The following is a 17,941-nucleotide window of genomic DNA, read 5'->3' on the forward strand; positions in this document are numbered from 1 at the left end:
TGCTATCTGAATTCAAAACACTAGAGCATGACGTTACATTTCAGATGACTTCTATGTAAATTTTCTCTCTGAATTGTTGGTAAACAATCTGCACGGTGATGAGTAGGAGTTATGAGAGCGTGCGAGAGTGACAGATGTCCTCCAGCATGGCTTCGCTCCTGTGCATCTGACTGTCTGCTGTGTTCATCATCATCTGGTGATAATAAGACACTGAGACACGGGCCGTGAATACTCAGCCATCTCATATCCCGCTTTCTTCCTGACAGGAACTGGTGAAACACACCCATGATGCCACAGACAAGAGTAATTTACGGCAAGCGCTGGACGCCATGAAGGTGAGTTGACTGTTTTGAATGTCCATTTCATAAGCTGTATGTTGCAGGGACTTCTGGGTAGTGGTCCACTGAGAAGTCTGGACCAGTGTGAGCGCTCATATGAACCATAAAATGACACATTGAGCCTTTTACAGTCTTCGCCTGACACCTAGACCTTGCTTTCTGCTCTCATACACACATTTAGCTCCCCATTATTGTATAATTTATACCAGAATTACCCAGATTTTTTATATGAAATCAAACTAGATTGAGGGACATTGTCCAAAATGAAATGTTGCATTATATCCAACTATATTACAATAAAATTATGTTTTAACATTTCTTTTTGTTTGGTTTTTGCACTGAAATGTAAAAATATATCATTTGTAACTTAAATATAATTTAACAATTATATATATATATATATATATTTCAATTATTTTAAAATTATTTTTTTTAAATTTTATGTCGTTTTTTAACATTTCAGTGCAAAAATAAAACAAAAATAAATGTTAAAACCAAAAAAATAAATGAGAAATTAAGATATGCTTCCCCTATTTTTTCCTTCGTCTCGTGGCAGGCCATGGTGGGCCAAATCAAAGGTCATCACAGGCCTTTTAATCACCAATCTTGATTGATATTAGAGGCCTTGTTCAATTTGAAATTACAACAGTGACGAATTTATTTCACTTTTAGTTTGTTTGGGATGTGCATGCATCAACTTTTTCGTATGACATGATCAAGATGGTGCCGAATGCATCTTGACAGGTAACCAACCGTCTGCTAATTGAGGCAAATCAAGCTGAGAAGATTGTGCAGATTGCACCGAGGGCTGTGATGATTTCATTTGGATAAATTTGCCACTTAGCATTGATTGGGGTATCGGGCTAACGCGGTTAACCTCCTCAAGTGCTCCCCTGTATTCAATTTCAAACATTTTTAATAACTGTGACCCCGGACCACAAAACCAGTCTTAAGTGTCAATTTTTCAAAATTGAGATGGGGTATCGGGCTAACGCGGTTAACCTCCTCAAGTGCTCCCCTTTAAAGATCCTCGCGGTGGGCGATCCAGCCCCCCACTCCCTGATTATTCTAGATACGCGATGATGAACGAGTCGCTAAACTCCACTCACAGGAAAGGCGGGCACTGTGTTCGGAATGAGATTTGTCAAATAAGCCTCGCTTTTCAGATGCTAAATCTTATTTTACATTTTTAGACGGAATTGAGTCCCTTGAAAACATCACATGGGCCGACATTGTCAGCTAGGGAGGAAGTATTGTTATTTTTAGCGCACAAATAGAAAGACTTCCTTATGTATCCTCAGGTCAAAGTCTCAGCGTGTTAAATGTTATGGTGTTTTGTTTGTGTTTCCATCTCTACAGGATCTGGCTCAGTATGTCAACGAGGTGAAGAGAGACATCGAGACTCTACGAGACATCGACCAGTACCAGAAATCTATAGAAAACCTTGTGAGCAAAATCACACGTTTTATATAGACTACTATTTAAAAAGCAGTTTTGGGGAAGCTACTGTAGTCAAACTACACTTTTAAAAAAGTATATAGCTACATTACATAAAAGACACAAGTCTTTGCAGACGAAGATCCCTCATTGCACTGGAATTGTTTTAAGTCTTAAATTGTTTTATTTGCCCTAAATAAGTAAGTAAATTCATTTAATTTTACAAAATCAATTCAGATTCCGTTTTAGAGGTTTTTATCAAAGATTGATTTTAAGAACCTTAAGTTTTAATCTCTTTAAAAATTAGATAACTATTTCACACTGTGATGTTGTCCAAATTGTTTAGTATTACACATAAATTGTTTCAAATGTATTTATTTACAATTTATAATTTATTGATCATTTATAATGCAATATATATCTTATTATATGATTTATTATTATATAAAATGATCAATTATATATTTTTGTAAGAATTATATATTTTATTATTAATTATAAATGATAAATTGTAAATTAATAAATACATTATATATATTAATAAACTATAAATTGTGCTATATACAATTTGTATGACTTTTTTAAACATCTAATAAAACAATACAAAAAAAAATGGAATTTGTTTAAATATTTTAGTATTTAACAAAATACATATTTCTACAAACAAAGCATTGTCAAGATCATTAAAATGAATTAGTGAATCGTTAGCCATAACATGAATCACACTTCACAGTGCAACTTGAAAGAGAAGTTTTTAGGAAAGTGGATTTGATTATTTCTTCAGCTCGCTCTGTTAAAAGACTGTGCGTTCCTTTTTATGCTACACTTGCTGGAAAAAAAAATGCTACTGCATGTTCCTGGAAAAGCTGAACTATTTTAAAAACGCCCAAGATAGTGTCAGACTACTGAAAAATGCACTGATTTGCATGCCTACTTTTAGTTAGTTTTTCCCAACACTGCTAAAAGAAGTTAAGCAGTGACAGTATGAAGCTTTGAACAGTTTTGTGGAGAAACAAACACCTAACTCTAGAGCATCGACCCCTAGTAGCTTACAAGCATGTTTGCATTGAGTTTGCACCATTTTTGTGTTCTGCAGAATCAGTCTCTCCGTAACTATGGGAGACCAAAAGGTGACAGCGAAGTGCGAGTAGCTTCAGTCGACAAACGAGCCAAACAAGACAGGTGAGATGATTAAAATGTGGAATACGGCTCAGCCTGAAACTCCGCAGGTCTTTACTAAGGCCTAAGGGTTATGAAGGTGTCACCCTCAAGCACTCCTCTTGTGTTTTCTCTTTCTCTTTTGATCTATGCTGATCCTCTGATGCAGGCACATCTTCCTGTTTGATGCCGCCGTGATCGTATGCAAACGACGAGGAGATAACTACGAGATGAAGGAGGTGATTGACCTCCACTCCTTCAAGATCACCAACAACCCTACCTCAGAAAGAGAAAACCGAAAGGTGCGCAGCCAGTCTCCTAATTGCCGCCAAAGTTCGCTGCACCGAAGCCGAGGGCAGCAAATGTGCTGTTATGCTGTCGTGCCATAATCAGTTACTGCAGTAGAGCAGCTTTCGTTCGCACAGATGGTGTTTCCTATTAAAAACTGTCCAGCGACTGCTAACGAACGCAGCCGACACCAGACACAGCTAAATTAGAAAACATGATGTCGTTTGTTATATTACGTTACGTGCTGCTGTGCCAGGATGATTATTCGTTAGGTAATGCTGTAAATATTGCATGTACAAGATAGAGAGCGTGTGTGCAAGAAAGAGTTTTATTGAGAAATTATGCTGGTAAACATATGCAACGTAAACATCACTATTATTATTAGGGTTACTCTAGGGTACTTTTGTGAATGATGATGCCTCAAATTGTCCGACTTGTTGAGGGAAGGTGTTCTTGTTCATTTAAGCGATCAGAGTCCTGGCTAATAATAATATGAGTGAAAAAATCCCAAATTTGTAAGTATTTGCTTTTTATTATATTACAAAAAAAAAAAACAGATACTGCGTTCTTGTGATCACCTCACATGATCTACTCAGCAATTTATTATTATTTTTTTTTAAGTTGGAACATATCTCTCATTTCTCTCATTTCAAGGATGCATTAATTTGATTAGATGTGACAGTAAAACGATTTATAATGTTGCAAATAATTTCTAATTCAAATGCTATTCTTTTGAATGTTCCATTCATCAAAGAATCTTAAAAAAATATTAAGCAGCAAAACTGTTTTTAACATTGATAATAAATAATGTTTTTTGAGCAGCATATTAGAATGATTTCTGAAGGATCATGTGACACTGAAGACTGAATGATGCTGAAAATTCAGCTTTGCCATCACACGAATAAATTACATTTTAAAATATTTTAAAATAGAAAGAGTTATTTTAAGTTTTAAGAATATTTTGCAATATTACTTTATTTACTGTATTGTTTATCAAATAAATGCACTCTTGGTAAACATAATCGAGTTGAAAAATATGAAAAAAGGGACCTAAAATTTTGAACGGTAGTGTTCATAATATTCGCATACAAAAAGCATGTTAATGCCAGGCCATAGAGACGTTCAAAATCTCATTTTTCCAGCAAATCCCTTGCTGTTCATTAATCGAATACTTTCAGACAGACAGGCCTTGAGTCCAGATGCGTAACAGCTTATTGAGCTGCATTCTCTATGCTTTTGTTCACATTGCACACAAAAAAAGATGTTTGTTTTTCAAATCCGACTGTCCACACTGTCATTTCTTTCGAGTGATGAAATCTGATCCACTTGTTCAGTGAAGTCAATATCTACATCAGTTGCAATATGATGTAAACGTCAACACAATGCCAACAGACGATAACAGGATGACCCTGCTAGATTTGATAATAACATTTCGTCAGTCTTGCATAAACAATAGTGACCCCCTCAAAGAGCTTTGTACTCTCATCCTTGTTAGAGCGTCTTCAAACGGCTTTAAGACGGTGTTTGTCTTCGCTTTATCTGTGCATGTTTGTGTTTTGCATTTATAAAATGGATGTTCTTGCCTTCTCTTTCTCTTCCAGTGGTATCACGGATTCTACCTCACACACAATCAGGGTCAAAACGGCTTTGAGTTCTTCTTTAAAACCAAGGAACTCAAGAAGAAATGGCTGGAGCAGTTTGGCATGGCATTGTGAGTGTGTCTTTTGTTGTCTCTGAAGCTCTGCACTGTACTGTCTTGTTTTTCAGGTTTGTTATTTGTCTTGACAACAGACACAAAAGCATGATTTAGCTGCGACTATATGCCCTGGCCCTGATTCAAGACTAAAACACCATTAGTGTTTATTTTTTACTACAGAACAAACACAGTAATGAGGACAGACTTGCTTAGCCAAGCATTTTTGCAGCAGCGTACCTTATAAAACATAATGTGACCCAAAGAGTTTTCATTCCATCAGAGTGGTTGGTTCAGTTTTGCAGATAAGACTAGTATATACCAAGTCTTTTTCTTTTAGTTAGTTTGGTTGTTTTAAAAAATATATATCCGGCACTTTTGCAGCAGGTATTTATATCCTTAAAGTCCACTTATAATGTTTCTTGCACCAAAACCTGTTGTAATTTAGTGTTGTATGACCATTTTTTCACCCTCTCTCTGCTCTTTACAGGGATAGCTCACTGAAAATTTTAATTCATGACCCGCATGTTGTTCCAAACCTGTATGGCTTTCTTTCTTCAGTGGAACACAAATAAAGAATGATTGTGTTTCCACTTGCAGTTAAATTGAATAGGGACAGGAGCTTTCAAGCTTAAAAAAAATTGCACAGTATAAGTATAATAATAAAAGTGTCCCATACGACTTGTGCACTATATTTCACATCTTAAAAAGCCATATGATTGCTTTGTGTGACAAACAGACTCCAATTTCAATAAAAAAGGTGTTATTCATTGATAATCTTTGCCTTAAGAACTCAGTAATCACTGGGACTGGATCATTGAGTCAGTGAGTTTAACCTGATCAATCTGCTTTCTGAACGAATCTTTCAGTTTGTAAACTGTATCAACTGAGTCCTAACTGTATCAACTGTCACAAATTGGAAATACAGAGTCACTTAAAGCTATCATATGACTTCAGAAGACTTGGAATCTAGCATATGGACCACTTTTATGTTCATTTTATGGTACTTGAATTCTTTTTGATGCTTTATTTATTGTAGTTGTATGGAAAATAGTGACCAGTTTATTATTCAAAATTTGCATGGGTCTGAAACAACATGAGGATGAGCAAATAATTGAACAGTTGTCATTTATTTGGGTGAACTGTTCCTTTAAACAAGCTATTTGTGTTCAAATACCATGCTTTAAACATTTCTACATGTTAAAAATGGAAAAAAATGGGTGGTTTCTGATGTCATGTTGCACATTAGAATATATCTACATGGTGTATCAAATTCTTTTATTTCAAAAGTGCAAAAGAAATCCTGTTTTCTATGATATTTCCCTTTTAATTTATACACATCCAGAGGCTTTTTATCTTCCTTCACTTTAATTTGATTCCATTTACTATTCTTAGGAGAGTCAGATTCAAGTAAATCTTTGTATTATGAAATACTAGGCAATAAGTGATCCCACTGCGTACCTATGAGAAAAAAAGAGAGAAAGAGAGTGAGAAAATATATTTATAATTCCTGGCTGTTGACAGCAACAATCAGTAAAATTCAGATGAAAACTGCAATAAACCATCAGTCAAGTAATCTACCAAATTTCAGATGTCATGCATATCCAAAAAGGGCACATCCACGAAAAAAACGCTTGGGATAAGGCAAGAGAGAAAAAAACTGTAATGCACCAAATACGGGAGACAGGGCTCTGATTAATTAGATAACATGTTTTTAACAGATTTATCTGAAGGGCTCATTAATTCTGGAGAACAGTGGTGAGTCAGTGCGCACTTTCTCTCTGTCATGTGTCATCAGATCAGTCTGCGGCTGAAAGCTGATTGGATATCAGTGCTGTTACCGAGCGCTAATGACATGACATCAGCACGCACAGACAGCTCTCTCATCTGTCCACGCCTTTATTATAAGGGCACTCACCACTCAAGGGTTATTCGAGATGGATCGAGACGGAAAAACAGAAAGGGGGTGGAGGGTTTTGGATTATAAAACAGTAATAGTTCCATAGACGGCATTATGATTCCTGTCCAGCTGATGCTGTAATTAGTAGTGCACACTAAAACAGCATCACTATTGCTTTCTATGTTAAATGATTTAAAAATGTAATTTATTCCTGTGATGCAAAGCTGATTTTTCAGCAGCCATTACTCCTTGAGTCTGTAGTTTAAAATAGACTTGTCTTCAGTAACAATTTATAAATCAATTTATTTAATTATTACTACATAATATAATATAATAAAACAAAACATTAGTTTGAATATATTTCGAAATGTCATTTTAAATATGTTTTATAGTATGTGCAGTACATTCAGAGATTCAAGTAGCATCCTAGCTTTGTGGCATTGAAATTTAACATGGTCGCAACTTTTTTTTTCTTCAGAAAATGCAAATATCTAGTTACCCTTATGTGTCTTAAGAGAAATTCACAGCTGCTTGGATGGTGGGAGCAGGCGACAGATGGAAACGAGCAGTTCTGTGTTCATGAGTTATGGTTATGCAAAAAGGACTTGTTTTTAACACCCACTTTCTCTCTCTCTTTCTGTCTCAACAGATCGAACATCTGTCCAGAGAGCGGGAAAAGTAATTTCCATGAGTTCCGCATGCACACTTTTGAGACGACCACATCCTGCAGCTCGTGTGAAATGCTGCTGAGGTGAGCTCACCATAGAGGCTTTGTGAAATGACACAGACTACACATTAATGCACCTTAATGAGATCGATTATGCACCTAGAGAAAGTGAGAGAGGGAAAGAGAGTGACAGAGGTAAATCAAGTGTATGTATCATCATCACTTCAGTGATTTCAGAATTGATGGATGCCTATATGGTCCAATCATAGTAGAGTATGTGGGTGTGGCTAAAAACTTGTAGATCGTTCCTGAATAGTTGTGTAATGAAAAATGTATCTATCTATCTATCTATCTATCTATCTATCTGTATGTCTGTCTGTCTGTCTGTCTGTCTGTCGCTCTATCGTTCTGTCATACTGTCTATTGTTCCATCATTCTATTTATTGTTCTATATATCTATCCATATATTGTTTCATCTATCCATTATTCTGTTTATTGTTCATTTTCTCAGAGGAGTCTTCTATCAAGGGTACCGCTGCTCCAAATGTGGTGCTGGCGCCCATAAGGAGTGTCTTGGTAGGGTGGACGTCTGTGTCAAAAGCAGTGCCGGTGAGCCCCGCATTCAACACAACATACTCTTTCTAGCAATTTCTGTGCATGCACATTATGAAGCCTCTATTTGCAGAGCTGCGCTGGAGCCTCTGGCTCATGTTTCAGCGTTATGTCATGGCTTACCTTGGTGTACGCTAATGATCGACCTACACTGTAGTGTAACAGACGGGGTAATAAAAGCTGTCAACACGCAGAGATTCCTAATAACAACCTAGGCCACATAGAAAAGTGTGACGTGTGATGACAAACAGACAAACAGGCTTGGTTGGCTTTTTGAACCCATGATGTATGTATGTGTGTGTGTGTGCGCCTGCCAACAGTGCCAGCTCTTATTGTTCTAGGCATTAGTCAGGGCTGCCGCAGAATTTCCTTGTTCTCATTTTTATGCACAGCTGAGCTCTCTCTAAACTCCCATCAGTTCTGCACATCCCATGTCCCATTAGGTAATTTGATTGTGCTTTCAACTAGCAATAAGAGTGTAGCATTATTTAATACATTCATACAATTCATTAGGCAGAATTCTACAGTTTTCAACCGCCAAAAATATGCAAAAAAAAAAAAGGATTCTGGGATATGGAAAGTCAAATGTATTTTGTAGATTCATGATGACAAAATAAAAGCGATCAGATTATTAGAAATTAATTAGATTTTTTGCCTTTACTGGATGTATAATTTTGGAAAATTTATTTTATTTTAATATTTTGTTCATGATTGGTTGCATGTTTAATTACATTTTTCACCATGCAAGCAAGTATGACGTAATGTATTTAAATACATATTTCAAAACTAAATTATTGCAAAAAAAAAGAGAAAAAAAATAAAGCCCTGTCAGTTTTTAATATATTGTTTTTAATATTGTAATATTTTAATTTCAGATCAGATCAGAAATATATTCTTATGTGTGCATATATATACACTCACTGGCCACTTTATTAGGTACACCTTGCTAGTACCGGGTTGGACCCCCTTTTGCCTTCAAAACTGCCTTAATTCTTCGTGGCATAGATTCAACAAGGTGTTGGAAACATTCCTCAGAGATTTTGGTCCATGTTGACATTAATTTCAGATCAGATCAGAAATATATTTTTATGTGTGCATATATATATATATATACTGCATATACATTTTTACAATAATACAACTTAAATACAAATGAGAATGTTGATTTATTTTCACTGGAAATTTCCAGAAACTGAAAATGAAGGATGTGTGAAAAGCTACATGCCGAGGGTGTGTGTTTGTCAAGTCTGGCCTCTTTGTTGTTTTGTACACAAGATTCCACTCTGTGTGTATATGTGCACGTCTGTGTCTATGTCTGTGTGTGTGTGTGTTTGTAACTAGCCCTAGAGGTGTACACTAGTGCAACAGGACAAAGTTCACTGTACACTCCAAGTACAGGCCCGGCCTCTCCCTCAGGAGCCAATGAGACTGGCTCCTGGTGCATAACTCCATGTAGTCCGGCCCCTCATGTCAATTTAGCTCGCACAGCTGTCAGGTACCTGCAACATAGCAAAACAAATCGTAAAGGTTCACAGCATAACATGTTCCACACACTCTAATGACAGCGTCTGTACATTGTGTTCGTCTGAAAGTGTAGATTGACTCTAACCATGCCTGTCTTCAACATGCTTGCAGATTCCAGCTCTTTCGGATCTCAGGTGAGGTTTTTGTTCCTTTTCCAGTGAATCTGTGAATCTAGCTCTGCCCTTCAGGGTCTCATTTACTCCTATTGATTACCATTTGAAATTAGTACTATAGAAAATTCTCTTACAATGCATTTTAAAGTTGCTGCAACATTATTCATGGAATTGTTATTGAAGAAATATTACTTTATTAAAGCTTGATGCACTATTTATGGGGAAACATTATGAGATTGTTTCTAACCCAGTGTTCATGCAGTTTAGAGTGATATATACATTATGGATTGTGCATTTATTTAATTGCACACCAGTTTTATTAATTGCATGGTCATCATTTTGCAATAACAAACCCAACGTAATTTATATAGCATGTAATAAGGATATTGACATGCAATTTGCCCAGAGTGCAGTTCAACACTGATGGTAAATTGCATGGAGGAAATTCTCTATCTTTGTAGAAATGTTACAGGATGAACGTGTTTTTGTGCAGTGGTGTGACAAACAGTGTTTACTTGTCAAAAATTAATGATGAGATTAATTGTGTGTTTGCACAACGTTTTACTTGATCATCAAATCATTAATGCATTGCAATGTCTGTGTTTGGCAACAGTATGAATCATGTGATTTATTTACTTTGATTACAGATTGGAAAAACACCCTGTCATGGAGGAGACGCAGGTAAATAGTGAGCACACACAATCAGTCACATTTTGCATTCTAAAAAAGGAGAGCTCACCCAAACATGACAATTATGCAATTATTTATTCACCCTCATGTTGTTACAAACCAGCTTGCTGTTATTTTTGTCAGTGGATCACAAAAGGATGATTTTGAAGCTATTTTCAATAAAAGATGCAACCTTTTACTAAAAGCGATTAGGTTTGGAATGACATGAAGGTGATAATATAATGACTGAATTCTCATTTTTGAGTGAATTGTTCCTGTAATTCACAGTCTGGCATGTGCTGCATTGAAATGGGTATTTTCGTCATTGCTATGGCTGTGGGGTTTTCATCATGCTTACAAAACATGCATAGTCTTGTACATTACATACTTCCTCAATCTGTGCTAGATTGTGTATTTTTAGTCTGGAGTCATTGAGCCGTAGTGTTGTTGTTTGCTGTTAAGGCAAGCTCATGCACGTAACCAGGTCTTAGTGTCAGATATGAGCGGGAAAAGTTTTAACCACTGTAGCTCTATTGTTTAGCTTTGCTTGCATAGATAGGCCCTTACTAGACAATCCAGTCTATATTTCCCACAACCCCTTAGTCCAAAATACTTAACCCACTTCATCCAGTGTAGATTCACGAAATTTAATCGTATTATGTGTGTCTTAAGCTGTGGAGAGCTTCTTCAGTTCAAAATCGTGAGCTTCCCTGACCTTCAGTTTAAACTATTAGCATAGGCAGTACACACACACACAGACATATATATATATATATATATATATATATATGTCCTGAAACTCCGCTCATTGTTTTTGCACGGCACTCTTTACAGAAATGCAAGACTTCCACCACCTCAATCTCCATCTCCATGCTCAATCTCCATCAGCACTAGTGTTCAGCAGCAGTCGTTCCACCCATCAGTCTGTCATTAAGAGGGCCACATTATCTGTAATGTGTTTTCACTGCGCCATTGATAGGTTGATCAATACCTGTGAGGTCTACCTGGGTTACAGGTTCCGCGAGAGGCCTCCCGATCCCGCACAATATTGGGGTCGTAGATTCATTAACGTTATGGTGAGAGAAGGTCTTTGTGTAGTGTTTGCTGTCATGGGAATCTCTGCTTTTGAATTTAAGTAGTTCCTTCCTGCCTGTTCAGCACCGCTAGATTTGTCTTCATCAAAAACAGCCTTACTGCAAAACAACATTTGTTAATTTCAGCTGAATTGTTTTATTTCATGTGCAATCTTTGTGCATGAATGATACCTCAAATAGTGTTCCTTTTTGATGAGAGGTGTGTTAAAGTGAGCTCTTTTGTTCTGTAAACTCTAAAACATGCTGTTTTGTTATCTTTTAGCACATTTAGGAGACCTTTTCATGAGCTATTCTGATGCAGAAATGCATTTTCGTGTTTATTGGTGCTGACTCTTTGCCCTTGTGCACAAAGGTTCTTAGCATAGCATGCCAGCACGACGCTTCCCTACAGAGAAGCACACGCTCACACTGTTTTAAAAGCGTCTTCAAAGACAGCCAGCTTTGCTTGGAGGCCCAAGGCCTGGGTGATCTGCTGGGCTGGAAGGCTTCAGCCACAGCTGGTTGCGTTAAGAGAGTCTACACTCGCCTCTCATCATCAGAACGGCAGAATATATCGAGCTGCAGCAACCAGCTGAGACCATCACTATTGACCCTTCAGCAAAGCAGCCCCGCGCACACAAACACACTCATTCATAGCTCACTGGAGCGTCTGAACGACTGTCCACTCGGCACAGTTCTGCCCGCGGCACCAGACCTGTTGTGTCTAATTACTTGAATGGAAAAGAAAAATGTCTTAATACTAATTAGAGTAATAGCCAGACAGAACAGCTGACGTTTGTGGTCAGCTGGTCTTCGTAACTCTGGGGGGGGAATTTGCCAAGAATGAATTGTGTCTCCTGAGGCATGGTTTATTTTAGATTTTGCTTTAGTATCCGATTCACTAAAACGATGAAGGAATAGTGAAAAAGGCCAGCTACAGTTTTGAAGGTGGTAAAGGATGCAACAGACTGCCTATGAATATTACAGACTTTTTATTTATTTATTTTTTTAATGAGCTTTTGTTTGTATGTTTTCTTTTTTCAATTTTTTAGTTTTACAAATTTTGTAATGTGCTTTTTTGTAATTTTTATTAGTTTTTTATATATCTATGTACTTCATTTTTTTCCGGTTTTGCTTTAGTCATTTTAGTACTTAGAACTTTCAGTTTTTAGTATTTGATTCACTAAAACTTACATGAAATTGCGTAAAAAGGCCAGCTACACTTTTGAATGCTGGTTTGTGGAGGATGCAGCAGATGACTTGTTAATATTACAGACTTTTTATTAATAATTTGAATTAGCTTTTATTTTTATTATTTTTATTGTGCTCTGCTAGTTTTTACTTTTTTAATATTTCTATTTAACTTTCATTGATATTTCTTTCAGTTTTACTTTAGTAATTTTAGTTCTTCAGCTTGAACTTATTCTTTACATGACTTACATAACTTACTTGAACTTATTTTCAGTTTTATTTTAATTTTAGTTTACATTTGATTAATTTTGTGCTTTTGTCATTTCTATTATATTTCTATTATATTATATTTTTTATATATTTCTATTTAGCTTCAATTTATAATTTGTTGTTTTATTTTAGTAATCTTAGTACTTAAACTTATTTTATTTCTTTAAAACTTATTTTATATGCTATTTTATTCACTAAAATGATCAAGGAATAGCGTAAACAAGGCTGGCTGTGATTTTAAATGCGAGGTTGTGGAGGATGCAGCAGATTGTCTGCATCAATGCACTGCATGCATGACTGCACGAACTCTCGAGACAAAACGAGCTTGCTGACGTTTTTATGATGGATTGACGTGATTCTGCTGTCACCTGTGGTGATTTACGATCACAGCGTCACGTACATAAACCTGTTCTTTATGTGGCAGAGTGTCAAAACATGCAGTAATGACACTCTGTCAAAGTTCAGTACACATGTTAGTGATATAGTTGAACACACACACACACACACATATATATATATTATTTTAACAATTTTTTTTTTTTAGGTCTACCTAAGATGCAAGTCATCCGTAATTATTACGGGGTTCCGAGCCCCCTGTGCAGCCCACCGCTTAACATACAGGTTGGTGACATCATTGAGGTGATAGAGGCAAACGTCCGTAGCTGTTGGTGGAAGGTGAGACAGTTTTACATCTTAAACTCGCTCCTCATAAACATTTCAAGTCATACAGCCCTGCAGTTTGATTAATTTTGTGCTTGTCTCATTTCTATTATATTTCTATTATATTATATTTTTTATATATTTCTATTTAGCTTCAATTTATAATTTGTTGTTTTATTTTAGTAATCTTAGTACTTAAACTTATTTTATTTCTTTAAAACTTATTTTATATGCTATTTTATAGCATATATTTTATGCTTATTTTATATGCATAAAATAATTTTGTTTTCTATTTTACTTATTTTATATGCTAGATATAAACATATATATATATAGACCAGCACAACGCCCAGAGAGCAGACACGCGCTTGACGACAGATTTTATTTGTCATGTTGTCATTTGATAGGTGTTGGTGCACATGCAGTGCTCTGACATGAGCCCCACAAAAGAAAATCACTTAAATAGATTCAGATTAATGATTAACTCTTTCTCGGAGTACAATGCTAATCACTTTCCTGTAAACCTCAGCATATATAAGTGTCTTTTTGTCTCAATGTGTTCCTAAACATAGCAGAAATATTCATTTAGTTTACAGTCTTTCACTGCCTGGAAAACTAATCAAAATTATATATATATATAATTTTTTTTTGTTGTTTGTTTTTTTGTTTTTTTTGGCTCGATCAGTTGCTCTCGACAGTGAAAAAGTGAAAGTGACTAGCATGCAGCAGATAGTTATTTGTGGCTGTGGCATAACTAAATCAAAGTATAAACCAGTATTTATTAACATTTTGAATTAGCTTTTATTTTTATATTTTGAGTTTTAATTTTAGTTTTAGTCATTTTGTTCAAAACACTCTGAATGTGAACTCCTGTGATAAAAAAAGACTAGTGAGTCTCCAGTGTCACATAGATTTTCAAAATAATAATAATAATAATAATAATAAATAAGAAGTCAAAAGTAGATTTCAAATTGCAAATTCTACAAATAATTTTCTTTTTTTGTCTTATTTGTGTAACGTTTAATACTCTTAAGGAGGCACACCTGAGACAAAGTTGAAACAATTGAGTAATTATATTCCTTGAACTATGAAAGTGCAAATTTTGAGCAATAAAATGTTCAATTCAATTCAAGTTTATTTGTATAGCGCTTTTTATGATACAAATCGTTGCAAAGCAACTTTACAGAAAATTAAGTTTCTTGTTCTTCTGGGAAGGGACAGAAAAGCCCATGCTGTCCATCTTGATGCCCACTCTTCTTGCTCTGGTTATTTACGTGCCAAGACAATGAGGAAACCAGCCAATGATTGTCCACAGAGCCAGAGAATTGGCAGAGCCTGGCACACACTCGAATGCCCCTACATCCCTCTCCGTCAGATGGGTCCAGCTGTCCAGGATGCTTCTCCACAGCCCTGTTTTAACATGTTAATCTCGTTCTGCCTCATTCTAAAACTGCCGTCCACTGCAGGCTCCGAACTCCCAGCTGTCCCATGCACCCGAAAGTTGATTTATTCCATTTGAACTCATGCAAAATTACACCGCCCGTGTCACCTGAGACCTCATAATATCCAGTGTCCCGCGGCAGCTCCGGACGGAGCAAAGGACGATCAGAGCCCTCCTAGCCGTGGTAACCCGGAGACAATTATTGCCGCTCCGGTGCCTAGACAAACGTAATCACTCACTGTAATTTCATTTGGGCCTTTGGTTGCCATCTGTTTGATCTAACAGGGTTATGAGTTTAATCATTATTAGGCCCTTATCTGAGCAACGACCAATAGTGGGGCGGCATCATGAGTGCCGATAGACTGTCAATGCACTAAATGCATTGTGGTGGGGGGTGGGTGGGTGTGCTTAAGGATCCACTTACAAATCAAATTTGTTCAAGGAAGAGGTAGATGAGACAGAAATACACTTTCTACATCTCCCTGGAAGACCATCTGAGGAGGAGGAAGAGAAAGATCCGAGCATTACTGGCACTTTGGGTCTGAGAGCCATCAATTGTTGTTATATCAGTGACATCTGTTTGATCTAACAGGGTTATGAGTTTAATCATTATTAGACCCTTATCTGAGCAACTACCAATAGTGGGGCATCATGAGTGCTGATAAAATGTCAATGCACTAAATGCATTGTGGTGGGGGGTGGGTGGGTGTGCTTAAGGATCCACTTACAAATCAAATTTGTTCAAGGAAGAGGTAGATGAGACAGAAATACACTTTCTACATCTCCCTGGAAGACCATCTGAGGAGGAGGAAGAGAAAGATCCGAGCATTACTGGCACTTTGGGTCTGAGAGCCATCAATTGTTGTTATATCAGTGACAGCTGTATCGGAAGCAGCTGTATATAAATTATTTGTCAATTAGATAAACATGCAGATTTGCTGAGCAGATTGAGTGTACTTTCTCTCTCTTCAGATTTGCTTCCCATACTTATATTTTACACTAAAAGTAGGTACTTTTGTGATGATGTGAAAGACTGTGTACTGGAATTGAGACATACTATCACTTTATTAAATTACAATTAAATTACATTTTGATACTACAAACCTTTTTGCATACTATTTGCATGTGCATGTTAACATCTACCATCTAAATGTATTACCCTAAATGTCTTATTATTTAAAGGAATAGTTCACCCAAAAATGCTGAAAATATATTCACTCTCAGGCCACCCAACATGTAGATGAGTTTGTTTCTTCATCAGAACAGATTTGGAGAAATTTAGTATTACATCACTTGCTCACCAATGGATCATCTTCAGTGAATGGGTGCCGTCAGAATGAGAGTCCAAACAACTGATAAAAACATCACAATAATCCACAAGTAATACACAACTTTTAATTGGACTCTCATTCTCACGGCACCCATTCGCTACAGAGGATCCATTGGTGAGCAAGTGGTGTAATGCTAAATTTCTCCAAATCTGTTCTGATGAAGCAACTTATCTACATATTGGAAGGTCTGTGAAGTACATTTTCAGCTTTTTTATTTTTAATTTTTTTGGGTGAACTATTCCTTTAACTTAACTTAATTAAAAAATTCTGTGCCAAAACCCCCCCCCAAACAACATGCAAAACATTACTACTAATAATACTATTTAGGATGGATAGTATGCAAATTAGGATGCTCTGTGATTATTTTCTTCTTCTCTTAATCTCTTCGTTTTTCTTTCTTTAAACATTTTTTTTGAATTTTTTTATTTATTTATATATTTACAGAAAAAATATTTAATTAAATATTTACAGAAAAAAAAAATTCTGTAAATATTTTACAAACAGCCTACTGGATGCATTGTTTATTCATTCTCCTGGTATTCCTCCTGTATTCTCCCAAGACTTTTCCAGCTCTGATGAACTCTCGGCTGTAAATTTGTAGCGTGTCGTGTTAAGTACTAATTGTTACTGAATTATTGAGAAGGAGTTGCCCAGCTGAACGTAATGTAATTATCTGCTATGGTTTCAGGGTAAAATCCTGGCAACTAAGGAGGTTGGCTTCTTTCCAAGCGACGCAGTGAAGCCTTGCCCATGTGTGAGTACAATACCTGATTATATTATAATGCTAAAATGATTCTTTATTCTCTGCCAAACAAAAACAAATATGATCAAGGCAAGGTAGACTTGTCCTTGTGTGCATGTTGTTTTCGAATGGTTTAGGTATGCAAGCACCACTTCAGGGCTGTCTTTGAATGACAAATGCAATGCGGGTGATTGTGTGTTTGTTTACTGCAGCACTGGTTTATCTTGTGAATAGCATGTTATCACATTCTGTCCACATGCCCTGCTATTATTTGCTAGATGATTTACAATCATAATTACCTACAAATCATTTTAAGAGAAAAATATGTTAGGTTATCTTTATGAGTGCATTTAGAAAACCAATTGTGGTTGTAAAAAGATACAGTAACTAGGGCAGATGTTAGCACTAATATGAGCTGTGTTGTCCCAGACTTGAGCTGCGAGTTAAAAATACTGAGTTGAGTGAAATTTCAAGAACAAAAGTGCACATATGTGTGCTCTACTTTCTTTATTTAATTCTGTTTCAATCCCTTTTTTTCTTTTTTAGGTACCAAAACCTGTTGACTACTCTTCTCAGCCTTGGTATGATCTTTATTCTCACTACCACAAATTGTATTTATTCATCTACCATCTTTTAATATATATTTTTTATATATATTTTTCTATTTCTATTTTAAAAATAAATATTTTATTATTTTTGTATTATTATAATTATAATATTTTACAAAATACTGTAATTGTTATATACATCCTAATAACTGAGAGAAACTCACAAGTTAATTGAATAATACAGTTTACTGTAATACAATAAATACAAACTTAAATGCATGTGACA

The 17,941-nt window shown here is 36.0% G+C and overlaps 1 protein-coding gene across 1 annotated transcript in view; it reads left to right on the top strand.

Moving 5' to 3' along the window:
* LOC107712784 (guanine nucleotide exchange factor VAV3-like) overlaps window positions 1-17,941 on the top strand; it is a 70,531-nt gene that overhangs the window by 40,777 nt on the left and 11,813 nt on the right. The window contains exons 11-22 of the mRNA XM_016518121.1: window positions 267-335; window positions 1,698-1,784; window positions 2,872-2,957; window positions 3,103-3,235; window positions 4,823-4,932; window positions 7,464-7,565; window positions 7,993-8,090; window positions 9,729-9,751; window positions 10,378-10,411; window positions 13,478-13,608; window positions 17,054-17,119; window positions 17,654-17,688. Of these exons, the coding sequence (XP_016373607.1) occupies window positions 267-335; window positions 1,698-1,784; window positions 2,872-2,957; window positions 3,103-3,235; window positions 4,823-4,932; window positions 7,464-7,565; window positions 7,993-8,090; window positions 9,729-9,751; window positions 10,378-10,411; window positions 13,478-13,608; window positions 17,054-17,119; window positions 17,654-17,688 (974 nt within the window). The remainder of the gene's footprint in view (window positions 1-266; window positions 336-1,697; window positions 1,785-2,871; window positions 2,958-3,102; window positions 3,236-4,822; window positions 4,933-7,463; window positions 7,566-7,992; window positions 8,091-9,728; window positions 9,752-10,377; window positions 10,412-13,477; window positions 13,609-17,053; window positions 17,120-17,653; window positions 17,689-17,941) is intronic.

Source organism: Sinocyclocheilus rhinocerous, unplaced genomic scaffold (genome assembly GCF_001515625.1).
Source record: "Sinocyclocheilus rhinocerous isolate Xijiao unplaced genomic scaffold, SAMN03320098_v1.1 scaffold1740, whole genome shotgun sequence".
NCBI lineage: Eukaryota > Metazoa > Chordata > Actinopteri > Cypriniformes > Cyprinidae > Sinocyclocheilus > Sinocyclocheilus rhinocerous.